Here is a 16906-nt window from a genome sequence, read left to right on the forward strand (position 1 = left end):
TTGCTGCTTCATTGCAGGAACATATGGAATGTTTTCTGGGTTTTGTTTGCTTTTTTTGCCCATAGGAATTTGTAAGTTACAACTAGACTCTTTCTACTTTATAGAGATTTGTCAAAGGAAGCTTGATGTCACTAAAATTATCTTATCAAATTTGCGTAAACAAGTTTTACTATTTGAAAAGAATGTGTGAACTCTTGTGTGCATGTATAGATTAAATACACTAAAGCAAAATAGCCAAGTGCTTACAAACAAGACAATATGCAGCATGAAGATGGAAAATATGTCATGATGTGTAGTACTTCCAATTTCTGAATTGCTTAGCACTTTTTCAGAAAGGCACAATTGTTACATAGCTTAAGCTTTGTAGCATTTTACACCTTAGCTTTCTATTCCTGTGATAGAAAGTAATGTCTCCTGGGTGTGTAGACTTCATTGCTTTAGGCTTCTCTTTGGCATATAGCTTAAAGATGGCGATTCAGTCTCTTGTCTGGCAGAGGTGTATCAAGGTAGCTCTAAAATGTGATGTAGAGCAAGAAAAAAAATTAACACAAACAGACCGGAGCACTTCACTGACCGCACTGTGGTGTTCAGCTTGGAAAAGGTCAGACAGATGTACTAAATTAATACTGATAAAATATTGCACTATTTTATCCAAAATTACTTGGAGAGGGTGGAGATTGAATAGATGTTTGATTTCAGTATGCTGATCTATCTTTAAACGTTACACAATCAGGTAAGAGAGTTGTGAACAATGAGGTGCATCATGGTTCAAAGACAATTGCAGGGTGGGGAGTAAGGAAGTTGTTTTAGAGTAAAATTATTTCTGAAGCTACACCTTCCATTAGTAACATCTTTGCACACTGCATTTCACTTTTATTTCATTTCAATGAAATGGAATTTCATTGTATTTCAATGCTGACGTACATTCAGGGTTTTTGAAAGCTTAGAATTTAAATTCCAGTTGTAAAAATAAGAAAAGGGAAAACATGTTGATACATAGATTCCCAAACTCAGTGAATCTGAAGCTTCTGTGTAGAACAGTGAAGTACTGGTTACATGCAGATTTTCTGCTTTAGTTTTCAAGGTTGAGATGCTTTTTGCATGGCTGCAGGTTTTTCTGAGGTTGGAATGTGTGGACATGCAGATGCCACCTTGCACATTTTCATAATATTTAGCATGTGAAATTGAGTGCTTGCAAAATTATTTTTATAGTGCTAATAATTTAGACTGGCTAATGATGCACTGTTCTGAAATGGTTTGCAAATACCTTAGCTTTAATAGTGAAGACAAATGTCAACAGAAAGATGCTTCTTCCTGTTTTTCTGCAGTGACTGTATTTACCTGCTCTTTCCTGTCTAGGCTTCTAGTTAGTGCCTCCCAGGATGGCAAACTTATAATTTGGGACAGCTATACTACAAATAAGGTAAGATTATCTGACATGTTCCTATATTATTATAATTCCATTGTAAATACAAAGAAAGGAAATACTACCTATTGTGATTTTGGCTATATTACTTTTATAGTCATAAGCCTAAATTTTTGACATCTCTAGAACAGTGAAGTTTGCATATAAGGAACTCCATCAGAGTCCTAAGTGCCTTATGTGTGGAAATGTGCAACACAAACAGAAAACCCTACTTAGTTCTGGGGAATGCTTTGATTTGTTTTGATGCCACAGAAACATTTATCGTCAGAGATCAGGAAGTAAACATTTTGCACCAAAATAGTCAGACTTGAGCATAGCCGTGGTGATTTGGTTTTGATGTCTGTATTAAAGTATTGAAACACCAGAGATATCTAATGGGCCATCTCCTGGCTGCAATTACGTGATGCAGTTCAGAGTTACTTTTACTTTCATATGACAATAACGGGTATTTAGTGGTTACAGTTGCAATTAGCAGGGCTAGCAACGATTTACATGTTGCCCCTTTGAGCTGGGTTGACGCAGCTGCTCAGGTCTATGTTAACGCATAGGAGTGCAGAATTGACCTTTTCAAACAATCTTTCCTCATTTAGCTCATATCATGGCCTTGCAAATATTTTTGTCAATTCACTTAAGCAACGGCATGCTACAGAGGGGGAGCAGAAACAAACAGCTAAGGCAGCAACTCCTAAAGCTGACATTATTGCTGAAACTCTCATGTTAAAAAACTGCTGAACTCCAATAAAGAGTAATAATAGTGTTTACTAAATAGAAATAAATCCTTCCCTTTGTCCTCATCCTCCTCCCCTTACCCCAGGCTGCAGGTAAATGTGTTTTAAATGGCTACAGTGCACCCCGTCAACTGAAAGATAAGCTAAAATAATCACTGTATGCCATGATTTCCATATTAGTATCTCTTTCAAATGGATGTTAACCCATAACATCATCAAGAGCCAGGGAACACCTTTTTAGAATGGGGGAATGAATCAGAGATTGTTACTAAATTGAACTAGAATCAGAAGTGGAACTCTTCAGATGCAAAAACATCATCCTTCCTCACCAATGCCCTGACAAAAATGACTCAGTGAAGTAGTGATTGAGTTTAAAAAACAAAAGAAATTGAAAGCTAGAATTACAGCTAGTAAGTAGTTTAGTGTTAATATATTGTTAAACTTGACTAGGTAGCACCCAGAGACAGTTAATGCAAAAATATTTGTATGATAGTCATGAAGATGTTCTTTTTTGGCAGTTGCACCACACAGTGGAAGTAACAAACTTGTCATCAATATGATCTTTTCCTTCTGATAAACTAAAATGCTTCAAGATAAATATTCGGATTAGTTCCATGGTATAAGACTTAGCAAAATGAGCTGGTTGTGTTTTTAGTGCTGGGTATTGTTCTTTAACTGCTGATTGCTGCAGGATTGCTGATTACTGTAGCGGCAGAGGGACAAACAATAATCTTCTACTGTCTATTTAAAAAATGTAGGAAAATTGTGAATATTACATGAAATCTCAGAGTATGTATAAGGATATGATCACTTTCTCAAAGATGTTATGAACAAATTTCAAGGATGACAGCAATGAGTTATTGAGACAAAAAAGGTTTAGCTTCAATAATTTTGTATGAAGTTTTTTGTCATTTGAGCATGGAATGACAAGGGAATGGGGTAATTATTTAAATATGAAGTTTGATTGCTTGCAGTGGGCTACCAAGGAAGGATTTAAATGGGGATGAAAGTAGCAGTTTTCTTATTCATTCATACCATCTAAGCTTGGAATTGGCAGTAATGCTTACTGTACTTGGAAGTCAGTCTTTTCCTGAACCTGCAATAAACCAATAGCAAGCAGAGCACTGAAACTAAATCATTTAGCTTTTATGAGAATTGCTGATTAGAATGGATTCAGGGAAAGCAAATTTGAGGTTTTAATTACAGCTTTAATTGATGTGACAAGCTACATAGGCAAGTTACCCTTAAAATAGTTTGACACTCAAACAGCCAAAGACTTTTTTTTTCTTCTTCTTCTTGTCTTTTTTGACCAAAAGATGTGTGGCTTGAGAGAGAGTTGAAAAACTTCTGGACAGTAATCTGCTAAGTCAGTTTTTTGTTGATGAAATAATTGGTGTATCTTTGTTTCAGGTGCATGCTATTCCCCTGCGTTCGTCTTGGGTCATGACTTGTGCGTATGCTCCTTCTGGAAACTATGTGGCTTGTGGTGGTCTTGATAACATCTGTTCCATTTATAACCTGAAAACTCGTGAAGGGAATGTACGTGTCAGCCGTGAACTGGCTGGTCACACAGGTGAGTGCCTATTTCAAGAATGAACAAGGCATCTAAGCTCATGGTGAAAATTCTGGGTTTTTTTGTTTTTTGTTTTTTTTTTCCTTCTAAGTCTGTTGTACTTCAGAGTTTCATTGAAAGGTTATTTTACTGTCTAGTTTAGGATAACTTTGTTAATATTAAGTGTAATGAGTTGTTTCAACCCTATTGTGTGTTAATCCCTCTGCTGTGTTCTTGGACCTTGGTAACTAAATCTTCTCCCTTTTTGATAAGTTCAGTTTCTAAATAACTTTCCCTTTTGTTTCCAACTTTACCAGTTTGTACGTTGTTGCTTTTAAAACTTCCTTGAAATACTTTTATGTCCCTTAATCATGGCAATCACAAGCTTTATACAACTTTCTCAAAGTTTTAAGTGCTTGAATATTCACTATAATAGCTTGACAGTGCTTTACTGTAAACAATCTTGAATAAGCAGCGCTCATATTAAGACAGAATATGTTGTTAAGTTATCTATTCATCACAGCATCCTGGCACAGAGTTAAATTCTTTATCTTTATTATGAATGGATCCAGCTTCATGTGCACATTCTTCAGTCTGTTTATATTGTTGGTGCAGGCTTGCTGGAGAGAAGATATGATAAAGACACTTCAGAAACTTGATACAGTCTGTTCAACATGTCTTTGTGGAGAAAGCTTTTACTGATTTCTTAATGTAATTTCCTGTTTAAAGAAGATATACTGTATTGTGCACCTTTATTTCTCATAATAAAACCGTAGCTGTGTAGTATCTGTTTTTGAAGGGCTTTTTCCTGCCCTCATTTTTAACATCTTTATTGATGATGATACTCTTTGAAAAAGAGAAACATATGAAAATGTTTTTGAAAATGTTTTTAACTTTTCATAAGACAGCTTCGTTCTGGTGGCTGTTCCATAGCTGTAGAGGTTTGATTTCTCGCTGCTTTCTCTTCTGTTTCTACTTCTCTCCCTTCTCCCCAAAATACTCTACCTTCAAATTTTTGCCTTCAGTTTTTAAAATGGACTATTTGTGATGGGTGAGACCTTGGGTTCTAATTCTAACTTTTAAGATACTCTCATAATTGAGAAAGGTAGAAACAGTGGTTCATTGAAACTTGGGTAAAATCATAATGTCTGTTTCAAGGTCTTCACTTGCAGATGCCTGTCCATACTCAGCATGTGCTTTCTCAACAGTCTCTAAAACTGAATAATCTTTTGGGGGAAAGAAGTCAAATTGAACATTATGGAATATCTTACCTCAGTTTTCTCCTGTATATTTCAATCTATTCTCACTTATGAGCTCACAGGAGAGATTCTAATAGCGGATATTGCTACAGAGTAAGGTGTGAAGTGCCTGACATATGTCTGCTGTGACTCCTTTCTGTTGGTTTAGTCTTAGAAGCTAATATAATTATATACTAAAGAACTGAACTGAACTAAAGAACTGAACTAAAGTACTGAACCAGCACATCGATACCAAACCTCCACTTGCTTCTTTCTTTCCCTCGGTGGGAGGGGAAGGTGTTTAATGGCAGATATTCTGAGGATTCTGAGTTACATAGTTATCTCCAGGCCAATTAAGAATGCTAGGAAGAACTGTGAAATGATACAGCCTTACAGGCTTTGCCTCTTGAGTTATGATGTAAACTCTACCTGCAAACTTCTACATTAGTGACTGGTAAAGCAAAATTCATCTAGTTAGGTAATAAGGATTATAAACCATAACTGTTAAAATGTTTTTGAAGCAAGAAAGTCCCACGTGGCACTTAAACAGGAGTTGTAAGTGTGGATGAATTGAACAGGTTTTTTTCTTTCAGAACAAACCGAGGGAATCAGCTTTGGCATGCACCTTTAAATGCACATTCCCTGGCTGAAGATATTCTTGTGTCCTAAAGAACACAGTTAAGGGAGATGTGCACCTTAGAAGCAGCAGTAACCTAGAAAATATGAATTGCTTTTATTATTGACTGGTAATGGACAGGTGTTTTTTTTGTTTTGTTTTTTTGGATGACATTGGAAACTTTCAGAGGAAAGCTGGGTGGGTGTTTTCTTGAACTCAGTTGAAAATGAAAACATTGGGTATTTAGTAGTCACTTCGGTATCACAGAGAGTCCTAGAGTAGCACTGAGCCTAACATACAAATCAGCAGGCTTCTGCTTTCTTGCAAAATCAGTAATACCTCCAGCAATCTGCAAAAGAGAATCAACTGTAATAAGGCATTTCTCTTATGGTTGCAGCTCTAAAGCTGCATGTCATCTGTGTGATCCCTTTCTTTCTGCAAAGAGTGTAATCCAGCATGCAGGAAAACAGATTTCTGTTGTTCTAGAGGCTGTCAGCTTGGCTCTGGAGAAAACCTTTAACAGTTCTTGAGAAAAAACATCAGGTGGGCTCTGTGTTGTTGGTTTTCTGCCTGATCAAGACTAATTATCCAGAGCAAAGTAAATGGTATGAAATCTATCATTGAAGGAAACTAAGGTTACTCAGAAATGAATAGTTATACATTAGTGAGTTTTCATATGGAAAAGAATAAAAGAAATGTGAACCAAAGCAGGCTTAATGCTATTTAATTTTCTCTCAGCTGTCTTTCTTACAAAGCCTTATTTTAGCTATCTTATTTAGAGGAGTTATGTACCATCTGGGTGGAGTGAGGAAAGCAGTGCTGATTTGACCTTTAAATAGTTATTGTGATGTGACCAGTAAAGTGATTTATAGGAAGGCACCCTTCCCCACTTTCAGGACACAGGGAGAATTGAAGTAACTAATCAGCTTTGGCTTACAGTATGTGGCCTTGTGTGTGCATATCAAAATCTTGAAAAAGGCTTCAGCAATAGCAAGTTAAGAGCATTATTTCTGTGATATTCTAGCTGCTTACTGATCTCCTTAAGGTTATAAACTATACTCGTAGCTGGGAAAACATGGATCCGTACATTAGCATGAGAGGTAGAATTTCTTTGTAATGCAAGAGACATTGAAGGAATACACTTGAATATGACCAGTTTGTGTGAAATCTTCTTAAAGGAACAGTTTTAATGGGCTACTCTTCTGTTGCAGAATTGAGCAAAGCTACCAATAAGCCTATAACTGAAAGCTGATGTTTACAGATTTTCATATTTTGCTGTAGCTTGGATATTTAGAAATGTTTGTGCTTTATAAAACACAATGAGATAGAGGTGATAGACTACTTTTGTAATCCGAGTTGCTACCTTGATAGTTTGGCATGTGGTTCTTCAGTAGATAAAAGGCACAGAAATACCCCAAATCAAGAATTAAAATCAATTCTTTGATATCACTGTTGGAAGACATCCAATGTACATGCTCTGTTCTTTGTATTGAACAAGAATATAGGCTTTTTTAACAGCTATATGATCCAGCCAAGGTCATATAAGCACTTGTTGATGCTGGATGTAGTGTCACACACATCCCCTTTAGTGTGTACAGTGTAGGGTTATGTGCACTTCTCTCCAGCTTTGCATGTAGATCCCAGACGTTTTGTCTTCCCTCTCCCTCCTCCCCTCTCCTCCCTCTACCAAGAGGGAAAAAAAATATATTTACAAACCAGTGTCATACCTAGCTCTTTGGTTAGGCTGCTTAAGTTTGTGGGTTTTTTCTTTTGTGTTAGACATCTTATTTAGATCAACCTTCTGTGGTACACTAGCGGTTGAATTGGGCCTCGTCTGTAAAGAGTTATTTTGTCCAAAAGTTTTGAGGTTCCTATTTTAAAATTTTGTTATGTTTTAGGCTACTTGGTAGTTTTTACTGACTCTGCACAAGAGGAAGAAGCAGCCATTATGGAACATAAAGTAATCTCTGTTGGTTTTTTTTTTTTTTCCATCCACTTCTGATTTTGTTTTCAGGATACTTGTCGTGCTGCCGTTTCTTGGATGATAATCAAATTGTTACTAGCTCTGGCGACACCACCTGGTAAGCAGTAAAATTGTGATGTGAGTGTTAGTAATGGCTTTTCACAGTTAAAGTTTTACTGAAACAAACTTAATTCTTCTTTAAAAACTGATATTTCTCCAGAAGACTAGAATTGATTATTGCTCATATGTCAAGTTTTAATGAATAATAAAAAAAAATCATGCAAACTTGTTAGCTTTGATTGTACAGTTATGTCCATATTCTGAAGAGTCTCATCTAATTCTTTGTGACAAGATGATATATGGAATTTTTGACCATAAACACTTGGCTTTTGGAAAGAAGTGTATTAGACTAATGACCATTTTTTGAAGTCCTATAGTATTCAGTATTCATTACTTTTTTTTACAAGGTCATTTCTTTTATATAAATTTCAATCTATAACACTATTCGTGAGAGCTCCTAGAAAACATTTTACAGTGACAAGATTTTTTTTGAGGACAATGTAGGTAGCTGCTGAACCCTCAGTCTTTTTTCAATGATTTTTCTATTATATCTCCTTCTTAGAAGCAATACAACTCTCCCAAGCAGTAGTTCTTAAAAATGAAGGTCATCCAATAAGTCTCTTCTACCCAGCATCAGTCTCTTTCAAGGCCCTTCTGTTAGTGCACTGATTTTGAGTAGCTATTGAATATAGGTATTTGGGGTTTTATACAAAAATATTTCTAATAAGTTCTTAAAAACAAACTGAATCTGTTAAAATGATGCTCTTCACAAGAAGATGCAGCTGTTTCAGGAGTTATTGTAGCAACTTGGCAGTTATCTGGATAAAAATTTGTACCTGACATCACCTCAGTTCAGTTAAATTCCCAGAAGGGTAACAAAGTACAGTGATCTCTTATTTGCCTAGTGCAACTCTGCGACTGATGAGACTGGCTTACTGAGAAGTAGACAGAAATTAAATATCCTTAATGGTTCTTAAATGTTTAGGCCTATTTTTAGGGGAGATTATGGTATTGTTATTTCATCCTTTCCTACTCTTTGATTATTGCAGTAGTGACCTTGCTGTCATGGACAAGTGGGGCAACTTTAAAACAAGAGACAAAATTCACCAGGTTATACATCCTCAATGAGTTTTTAAAAACAACAGAAATGCTGACTCAACTTTTGCTGTAGCCTTACCGGGGCTGCTCAGCCTTATAGTAGCTTAGAAGATAAAGGCATTGCCATGTCACAAGAAATTTGCATATAAACAGAAAAGAGCATCAGTCATTCTGTTTGCCCTATGTTTCTAGAAATGTGTAAAAAGGACCCTTTTTTAGGTAAGAATAGCATATATTTCTATCTTAAAAACAAAAAAAAACCCTTCCAAACCATGTTTTAAAAAAAGACAGCTTTTTAATTCTACTGTGCACGAATACATAGCAGAATAATTCAACAAAGAATGCCTGTTCTACCTTCAGTGTTTTCTTAGTCCTTCACTGTACTGTCTATAAATGTTATAAATTTATATTTATAAAAATATAATAGATATAATTTATGAATTTTTATAAAATATAAATTTTTATAAAGAGGCAGAGGTTCAGACAAGAATTGCTGTCTAGTTCTTTTAATGGGGCACGAAAAATGGATGCATGAATATGTTAATTTTTGCCTTTCTAATTATTTTTTTAAGCGCTCTCTGGGACATAGAAACTGGTCAGCAGACAACTACATTTACTGGGCACACTGGGGATGTCATGAGCTTGTCTCTTGCTCCTGATGCCCGATGTTTTGTTTCTGGTGCCTGTGATGCCTCTGCCAAACTCTGGGATGTTAGAGAAGGAATGTGTCGGCAAACCTTCACTGGCCACGAGTCGGACATCAATGCCATCTGTGTATGTATGAACTTGAACTGGGGAGAAGGGATTTAAATTCGTAATTGTATATTGCCCTCATCTCAACTATTAAGCATGTACTATATGCTATGTGTTCTAGTGTTATGACATATTTTTTTTTAATTGATAATTTTTGCAGGTGGGGAAACTACCTGAAATTTCTGTAACTTCACATTCTTTGTGGTAAATGCAAAAGGTGACTGGCTATTAAAATAGTATTTCTTTGTGTGTTCTTAATTATTTGATCAGTTTTGCCCATATCCTAGTAGTGAAGAGGGGCATACTCTTCTTCATTGCTGTGTTCTTGCCACTCTTGGTCTGTACAAAGTATATTCCATGAGAAAAAGGAATTGAGTCCACCTTGGGACCCAGGGTAAAGTTCTATTCCTAATTTTCAGCTTTGGAGTACTCCAGGGTTTGTGCCCGAGTACTAGATGAAAAGCGTCTTGTATATTTTGGACTTCTGTCTGACAGGCATAAAGTATTTTGCAGCTTTTCAGTGGTTCCCTTGTTTTGTCAGCTACTGTGAAATTAATTTGAAATCTTATGTCTTCCCTCCCTCTCCCCCCTTCCCCAATTAAAGTTCTTCCCAAATGGCAATGCATTTGCCACAGGCTCGGATGATGCCACGTGCAGGCTTTTTGATCTTCGGGCTGATCAGGAACTTATGGTTTATTCACACGATAATATCATCTGTGGCATCACCTCTGTAGCATTTTCCAAGAGTGGACGTCTCCTCCTAGCTGGTTATGACGACTTTAACTGCAATGTCTGGGATACACTGAAAGCTGATAGAGCAGGTAAGCATATTTGCTTTTAAATATGATAGAGTAACAAACTGAATGTGTAAGCTGACAGGGAAGGCTAGCAGGTCCATGCATATGTCTCAACTTTAAAACTCTGATAATCTGCTTTGAGATGACCAATGATAAAAGTAGCTTATGTATGTTAACAAATATGTTGGAGTACTTCTGAATGATAGAAGGGAACAATGGATGCTTGAAAACAGGAAGTCTGCCATCAAAAACAAAATTCTGGGGTGTGTGTGGTGGGTTTTCCCCTTCCCCCCAACTGTTCAAAGTGATTCAGTGTACTGTCCACCTCACATAGAGTTTACAGTTGCCTGATGTTAGTAATAAAATAACTGACATTAGTTAAGAGAAATACTACAAGGTGGAAGTTGATAGGCTATCAAATGCTGTATGATATTTCATATTCCCCTGTACAGCTGCACGGATTTTATGGTAGTATAGCTATCAAGCAATGACTTGTGGTCATTGATTTTTACTATCTCAAAGTTCTCTGTACAGCAAACACTTCTGCAAGACAGTATTTAATAAAAAGTCACCACTTAGTTTATGTTCATTTTTTTTTAATTTAGCTACTTACGGAAGGACACTTTAGTATATGTTAATAGAAGAATAATCAAAGATGTTCTTATGTTACTTGCTCTACTTCCCTTGTAAGAGTTTTGATACTCATTAATGAGGATATTTATGTGAAAGACACCTTTTATAATAGTTATTCGTAGTAGTAACTATAGAGACAACCTGGGTGGGGGAGGAGAGATAAAACAATTCTATTGCTTCCTTGTATATCTTGCAACAAATCTCTGTTGAGATGAAAAGTCCTATAGAGCAACAATACAGAAATAAGAGATAAGTAGAATATGCTGTAACATTATGCAGTAACATGTTAATTGGCATTTAGATCTCTGATTTAAACAACTATTTTGTCAAGTATTCTGCTTATTGAAATTTTCCAAGACTTGCAATTGCTGAGCAGGTTTTACACTTCTGTAGTGCCTGATTCTGTAATAAATATCTTTGTGGGTCATTTATTCTGTCCAAACCATATGAAAATTCTTGGCTCTTTCTTTATTTTACCAAGTTTCAGTACTTGCTACTGTTGAATGCAATTCCCACAATAAATCCTACATAACTCCTGGGCATTTTGTCACCTCTGACAGCTGGCTTCTCTATGCCACTGAATTTTTGAAGATTCTTTCAACCACTTCAGCATTTACAGCTTGGCTTCAAGTGCAAAATTCGTTGCTGAGACTTGGATACTTGTACAGATTTAATAAAAATCTGGAGATTAACAGTATTACGCACACAGTGTTACTGGTTTTATAAAGCATGTCAGAAATGTTACTTTTTCAAACATCCAGAATCCTGGTGTATGAGGTGGTGATTTTCACACTGAGTTAAGGAATAAAAATATTAATTCTTTAAACGCTTGTATGAGAATTTGTATGAGAATTAAATCTGACTTCATATATGTTCTGTTTTGGAGAATAGTTAATGGAGGAAGGGAGGAGAGGAAGCCCAAAAATATGAATGAGGATAGCCCTGTGAGCATTGTAATTGATGTAGAATGACTAATTGTAAATCTATGAAGACTATCTCTAGCTCAGTGCAGTGGACTGAGTAGACATTGAACATGAGTAGGTGGTTTTTTACCTCTTTGAAGTATTTAAAGGAGGTAGAGGAAAATATTGGTTCCCTTAATTTCTTTTCTGTTTAATGTCTGATTGCTTTTTTGTCTTTTGTTTTTTAATGATACTATAATTGAGTTGCAGCAGATCTCCATCTTGGCAAATACAATCAGTGTAGATATTTAAGCCTTATAAGTGCTTGAAAGCATTGTAAGATAAAATTAGTTGGATGAAAAAATTATCTAGTGTTTGTAACGCAGTCCAACTTAATTTCTGTTTTTGCATGTTCACAAGTCTTGTAAAATACTAATCGGTCTTTATCTCTAGGGAGAGGAAATAATTAGTATAAACATGTGGTGAACAGCTCTTATGATGTGTACTGTCAGCAGAATTTTCAGGGCAGTGATTTCACAATTCATGAGAAAGTAAGGATCATAACATAAAAAATATAAAAGTAAAATCCTTTCTAAATTACTCCCTTGCAAACTCACCCAACTATTTCTGTTTGTGTTTGCAAAAACAAAATCATTTAAAAATCCAAACCACATTTGTTTGGGGGGTTTTGAATGTATGGGTGCCTAATTCAAACATGGATGCCTTAGTATTACTTTAACTGAAAAACAAAATCCTCAAAGCAATGCAATACATTTGTTGCATGTTCTTATTTATAGGTGTCCTTGCTGGTCATGATAACCGTGTCAGTTGCTTAGGTGTGACTGATGATGGAATGGCAGTGGCAACAGGATCATGGGACAGCTTCCTCAAAATCTGGAACTGAAGTAAGTAGACATCCAATTAACTAATTTCCTGTAAGTTTCCCTTAGTTTTTTTCCCATTGTGTTCACACTGCTTTTCTGAACAGTGAATAAACAGTGCTGTTTTACTGATGCTACAAGCTCATAGTTCAAATCAGAAAGTCCTTGGGAGGGAAAAAAATTAGTTTCTTCTTTTAGAAAGCTATTTGCTTAATATATGCAATGGTTTTGTGGACAGGTGAACTCTCTGGCATATTTTATTTTCCTGGTAGGGATGACTTGGCAGTGTTTTGAATCTGCTTTGCTAAATAAATGGCATTCTTGAAAATGGTGAGATAATGGCTGAATGTGTCAGTGAGTAGGGAGAACAACATTTGAAATTTGACTACAGTTTATCAAAGTGCAACTCTTAATATGTCTTTCTGTGTGTCAGAAGAGCGGCGGACTCCGTGACTGGAAGAACTTTCCAGCGGTTGAAAACTAAAAATGATAGCATATCCAGTCTGACCATACTAACTTGGACCCCCATCCTCCCCAGCTCCAAAGGGCAAGATCTTTTCCTTCTCCTGTTGCTGAAATGAAGAGCACAATTACCTTTCCAAGAAGAATTTCTGTGGTTGTAAGCAAAATGAAATTGTGTATTCCTTTTGGGACCATTTTTTTTTGTCTTGGGAATTTAAAAATGAAACACTATCATAAAAGCATGACCAGAAGATTAACTTGATTATAATTGTGAAACAGGTAGCTTTCACTGTAGTTTCCAAGTTGAAGTTAAGAACTTTGTTTTATCTCACACACTTGCAAATTTTAGTCATCTTTGTAGCAGGATTTTTTCCAAGTTTCCTTTTTAAATACATTTCTTCAATTGAGCAAAACAAGGGAGTCCTAGCCCAGAGAATCTGGGGGGTTGTTAACGCTGTAAATCTAGTCCCTGATTTTTTTTTTTTAAATTTTATTTTCTAGTATCACAGATAATTGTTGCACAAAACATGGCATATATAGGATAATGTTAAGAAGTAAGGTAATCAAGCACATGCTGTACAAGGTAATGAATGCTTGTTTAAAGAATCCTTTCACCTTTTATGGGCAACAAATGCAATTTTTGGTGTGTTTCTCCCCCCCCCCCAACTTCACCCCCTTTTTTGTGTTGTTTTTATCTGCTTTGGTTTTGTCCACTTGAAAGGGCAGTTTATATATACTAACACTACCCTGTAGTCTCAACAACCAGGAATCTCTGTTTTCAAAAGAGACCTATCCTACACTTGGGTATTGAGTCAATTCTTTGTGTATGAAATGATGTACAAATCAATGTTTTGAAAATAATGATCTTGAACTTTCTAAGTTAAACAAAAAAAAACCCTTTTTTTGATTGTTTGCCATATTGGGTGGGTTTACTCTTTAGAATCGCATGCTGTAGAAATGCTAAAAAGTGCATATTGGACTAAGTCCTTAGATGTTTTTTCTTTTAAAGAAATAACCTGTTTAAAAACTGTAACCATTGTCGCTGTATTCATTTATTGTTGCTACTCTGTGCATAAACATATGAAGAACTCAAGTACAAAGCTATGCACGTTTTGGAGTAGCGTGATAAATCACTATCTTTTTTTTGTTTTTGTTTTTTAAAGAAACAGCCTGTTCAAACAATCGCTGTCGATGATTCTGGGGTGTGGGAGGAGGGAACCTAGACCATCTTCTTTATAAATCAGTTCCTTACAGCCAGTTCCTCTTGCAGGATGAGTCCTTTGCATCTGATTAGAGTCACTTTTGTAATGAGCAGGTTTTCCTGGCTTTCTTTTCAAATAAAATGTTAAAAGCAGCAGCATTTGGACAGCAGATTGTTCTGTTAACTTTCCTATCTTCTCACTGTATCCAGAAATGTTTCTCCCTAGCAGCAGTAGTAGCTTTTCTCCATTTTGTTTTTTCTGCAACATTCTGTACAAAAGTGTGCTGTAATTGTGCGTTAGGCCTGGATTTGGCATAAAAAGATGAATTCCCCTTTTCTCTTTTATGAAACTACTCTGTAGAGCTTTCTCCACACCCTGTATCCCTCTTCACCTTTTGTATTTAATTTTAAAGTCAGTGTACTTCAAGAAAGCTGGATGCAAGATAGATACTATATTAAAATGTAATGTTATTTAAGATGTAATAAAGCAGTTTGACATGAGTTTTGACTGATCTGTGTTGCAGCTTATTATTCTACCCACAAAACTCCTGGCAGAATTTGAGTTATGAAATCAGAAAAATATATGCTGCTCCAGAACAAATTGTTAATTGGTTTCAGTATTTTAACATGGCTTGGATTTTTTTAAAATGTGTTTAGTGGCTAACTGGGCAGAGCGTGCAGTGTGTTGGAAAACTCTATATTGTACACATGTGAGGGGATGCAGGTTTAGGGGTGTTTTTAAGCTGAAAGCAGAGTTGCAAGATGAGCTAAAACCCTAAGGGTTTTTGTTAGTGGAAAGTGTTTAAAAGTTGCGAGCAGTATCTGAAAACATGGGAATGTTAAATATATGCTAACACTGAATTTAGTAGGGATATGGCATATATGTGAGGTTAGCAGCTGCAGGCATTTTTTTCTTCCTCCATTTTTAAATATTTAAGATGGATATTTTTTGGTCTGATTGCTAGAACTATTCAAGAGCTTGATCAGAAACTGCTTGTAGCTCTGTAAGCTCAAACCCCAAATAAAAGTAGCTAATGTGATTCATGTAGTATACATCACAAAAGCACTTTGGAGAGTACACAAGTGTACAACACCTGAAGTCAGAAATAGCAGAGCAAAATATTCAGTAACCTGTTTAAATTTGTTTGTATCCTTTAATAGGAAAAGATTTGAGTGAAGCATGTCATGCTATTACCATTTGAGGATCTGACCAAATAAGCTCAGTTGTCAGCGTTAGCTGTCCTTACCATAGGTATTAAGAAAGGTAAGTGGCTGCCATTTTAATGCTCAGTAAGAAGGACAAAAGCCCCATTGGCCAGAATTATATCTAGAAAAAAAACCTATGAATTTTTCTACCCACAAAAGCAAATTTCTGAAAGCAGTACTTAGGGATGTTAAAATGCAATTGACTTAATCAGTATTGGTCAGCTTGAGATCTTTTGTATTTTAATAGATAAAGTTGTTTCTTTTAATCTAACTGGAGGAAGAAAGTGGATTTTCCTCATTTCACATCAACCAAGAGAAATTCGAGTGCCATGGCTTGGTCTCATTCCAAACGTGGAAATTCTGAGCATCAATGGAGAAGTTTTTAAAAGCTGTGAGCATGGAAAATGAGATGGTGGCATTACTAAAGTAGCAGCTTTGATTGTTAGCTTTGGGATTTTTTGGATTGCAAAATACTGGTAAGTGAACTTGTGGCTGGAAATGCATAAATTTTGGAATTCAAATTTAGTCTTTTCCAATTCCAAATGATAAAGCTGGTTTTTTCCATTCCCTTAGTATATTTTTATTGCAGCAGATGTTTCAGATGTTACTGTCTAGTCTATAATAAAATCAGTGCAGACATTTTCTTTCTTTCCCTAATCTTTATCCATATGTTGAATTCCTTCCTGTGCTGGGAATGCCTTTGCTGGCAATAAAATACCTGCTAAGATAGTAACCTCTTCTGTCAAGAGGCTAATGTGTAGTGTGATTTATCTGAAATGCTAACGATTGGGTGATTTCTGTATTACAGATAGTGCTTCTGTTAAATATGAAGCCTTACATGAAAATAGACACATATTTAAGTGCTATAGTTTACTTATTCAGCATGGTGTAACAGAGGAAAAAATGAATATGCAACAGGAGAACACTGAACTCTTCCATTTTTTTTTGTCACTTTGGGCCAAGTCTTGAGTTTTGAATGCCTTTATTTTTAGGGTGGCTTTGATCTGTATACAAATCAAAATGGCATATACAATCTTATGTACGGCAATCACAATAACATAGTGGCTCTTCCTGTAGGTTTTGAAAAGGTTCTAGCTTATAGATAACTCTGGTTCCAAAAGAGCAGCTTCATCTAGCTCGTGGCAAATTTCTAGAGCTAATTTTCACAAACTGAGAACAATGGTATTTGAGAATGGTTTTATCTCTGCTTGGCATTTGTGGCAGCTACTGCAGTTCCTGACTCATTACGAGCTTCCACTACATTTATTAGATGTACGAAGGGATGAGTTGCCTTTATAAAGGAGGATGAAGTAAAATTTTCCATGTTTATGAAGCACGTTAGATGACAAAGGTAGACAAGACTGGTGGATCTCAGGTATTGGCTAATGAG

At 35.9% G+C, this 16906-nt stretch overlaps 1 protein-coding gene across 1 annotated transcript in view; it reads left to right on the forward strand.

Annotated features, from left to right (window-relative positions):
- Positions 1–14811, forward strand: part of GNB1 (G protein subunit beta 1) — a 55843-nt gene extending 41032 nt beyond the window's left edge. Inside the window, 9 exon segments of the mRNA XM_013944197.2 lie at positions 1360–1423; positions 3565–3727; positions 7575–7641; positions 9254–9455; positions 10039–10255; positions 12564–12617; positions 12620–12671; positions 13081–13223; positions 13226–14811. Of these exon segments, the coding sequence (XP_013799651.2) occupies positions 1360–1423; positions 3565–3727; positions 7575–7641; positions 9254–9455; positions 10039–10255; positions 12564–12617; positions 12620–12671; positions 13081–13223; positions 13226–13371 (1108 nt within the window). The 3' untranslated portion in view covers positions 13372–14811.
- Positions 14812–16906: the final 2095 nt, after the last annotated feature.

The sequence above is a fragment of the Apteryx mantelli genome, chromosome 26 (assembly GCF_036417845.1).
Source record: "Apteryx mantelli isolate bAptMan1 chromosome 26, bAptMan1.hap1, whole genome shotgun sequence".
Classification (NCBI taxonomy): domain Eukaryota; kingdom Metazoa; phylum Chordata; class Aves; order Apterygiformes; family Apterygidae; genus Apteryx; species Apteryx mantelli.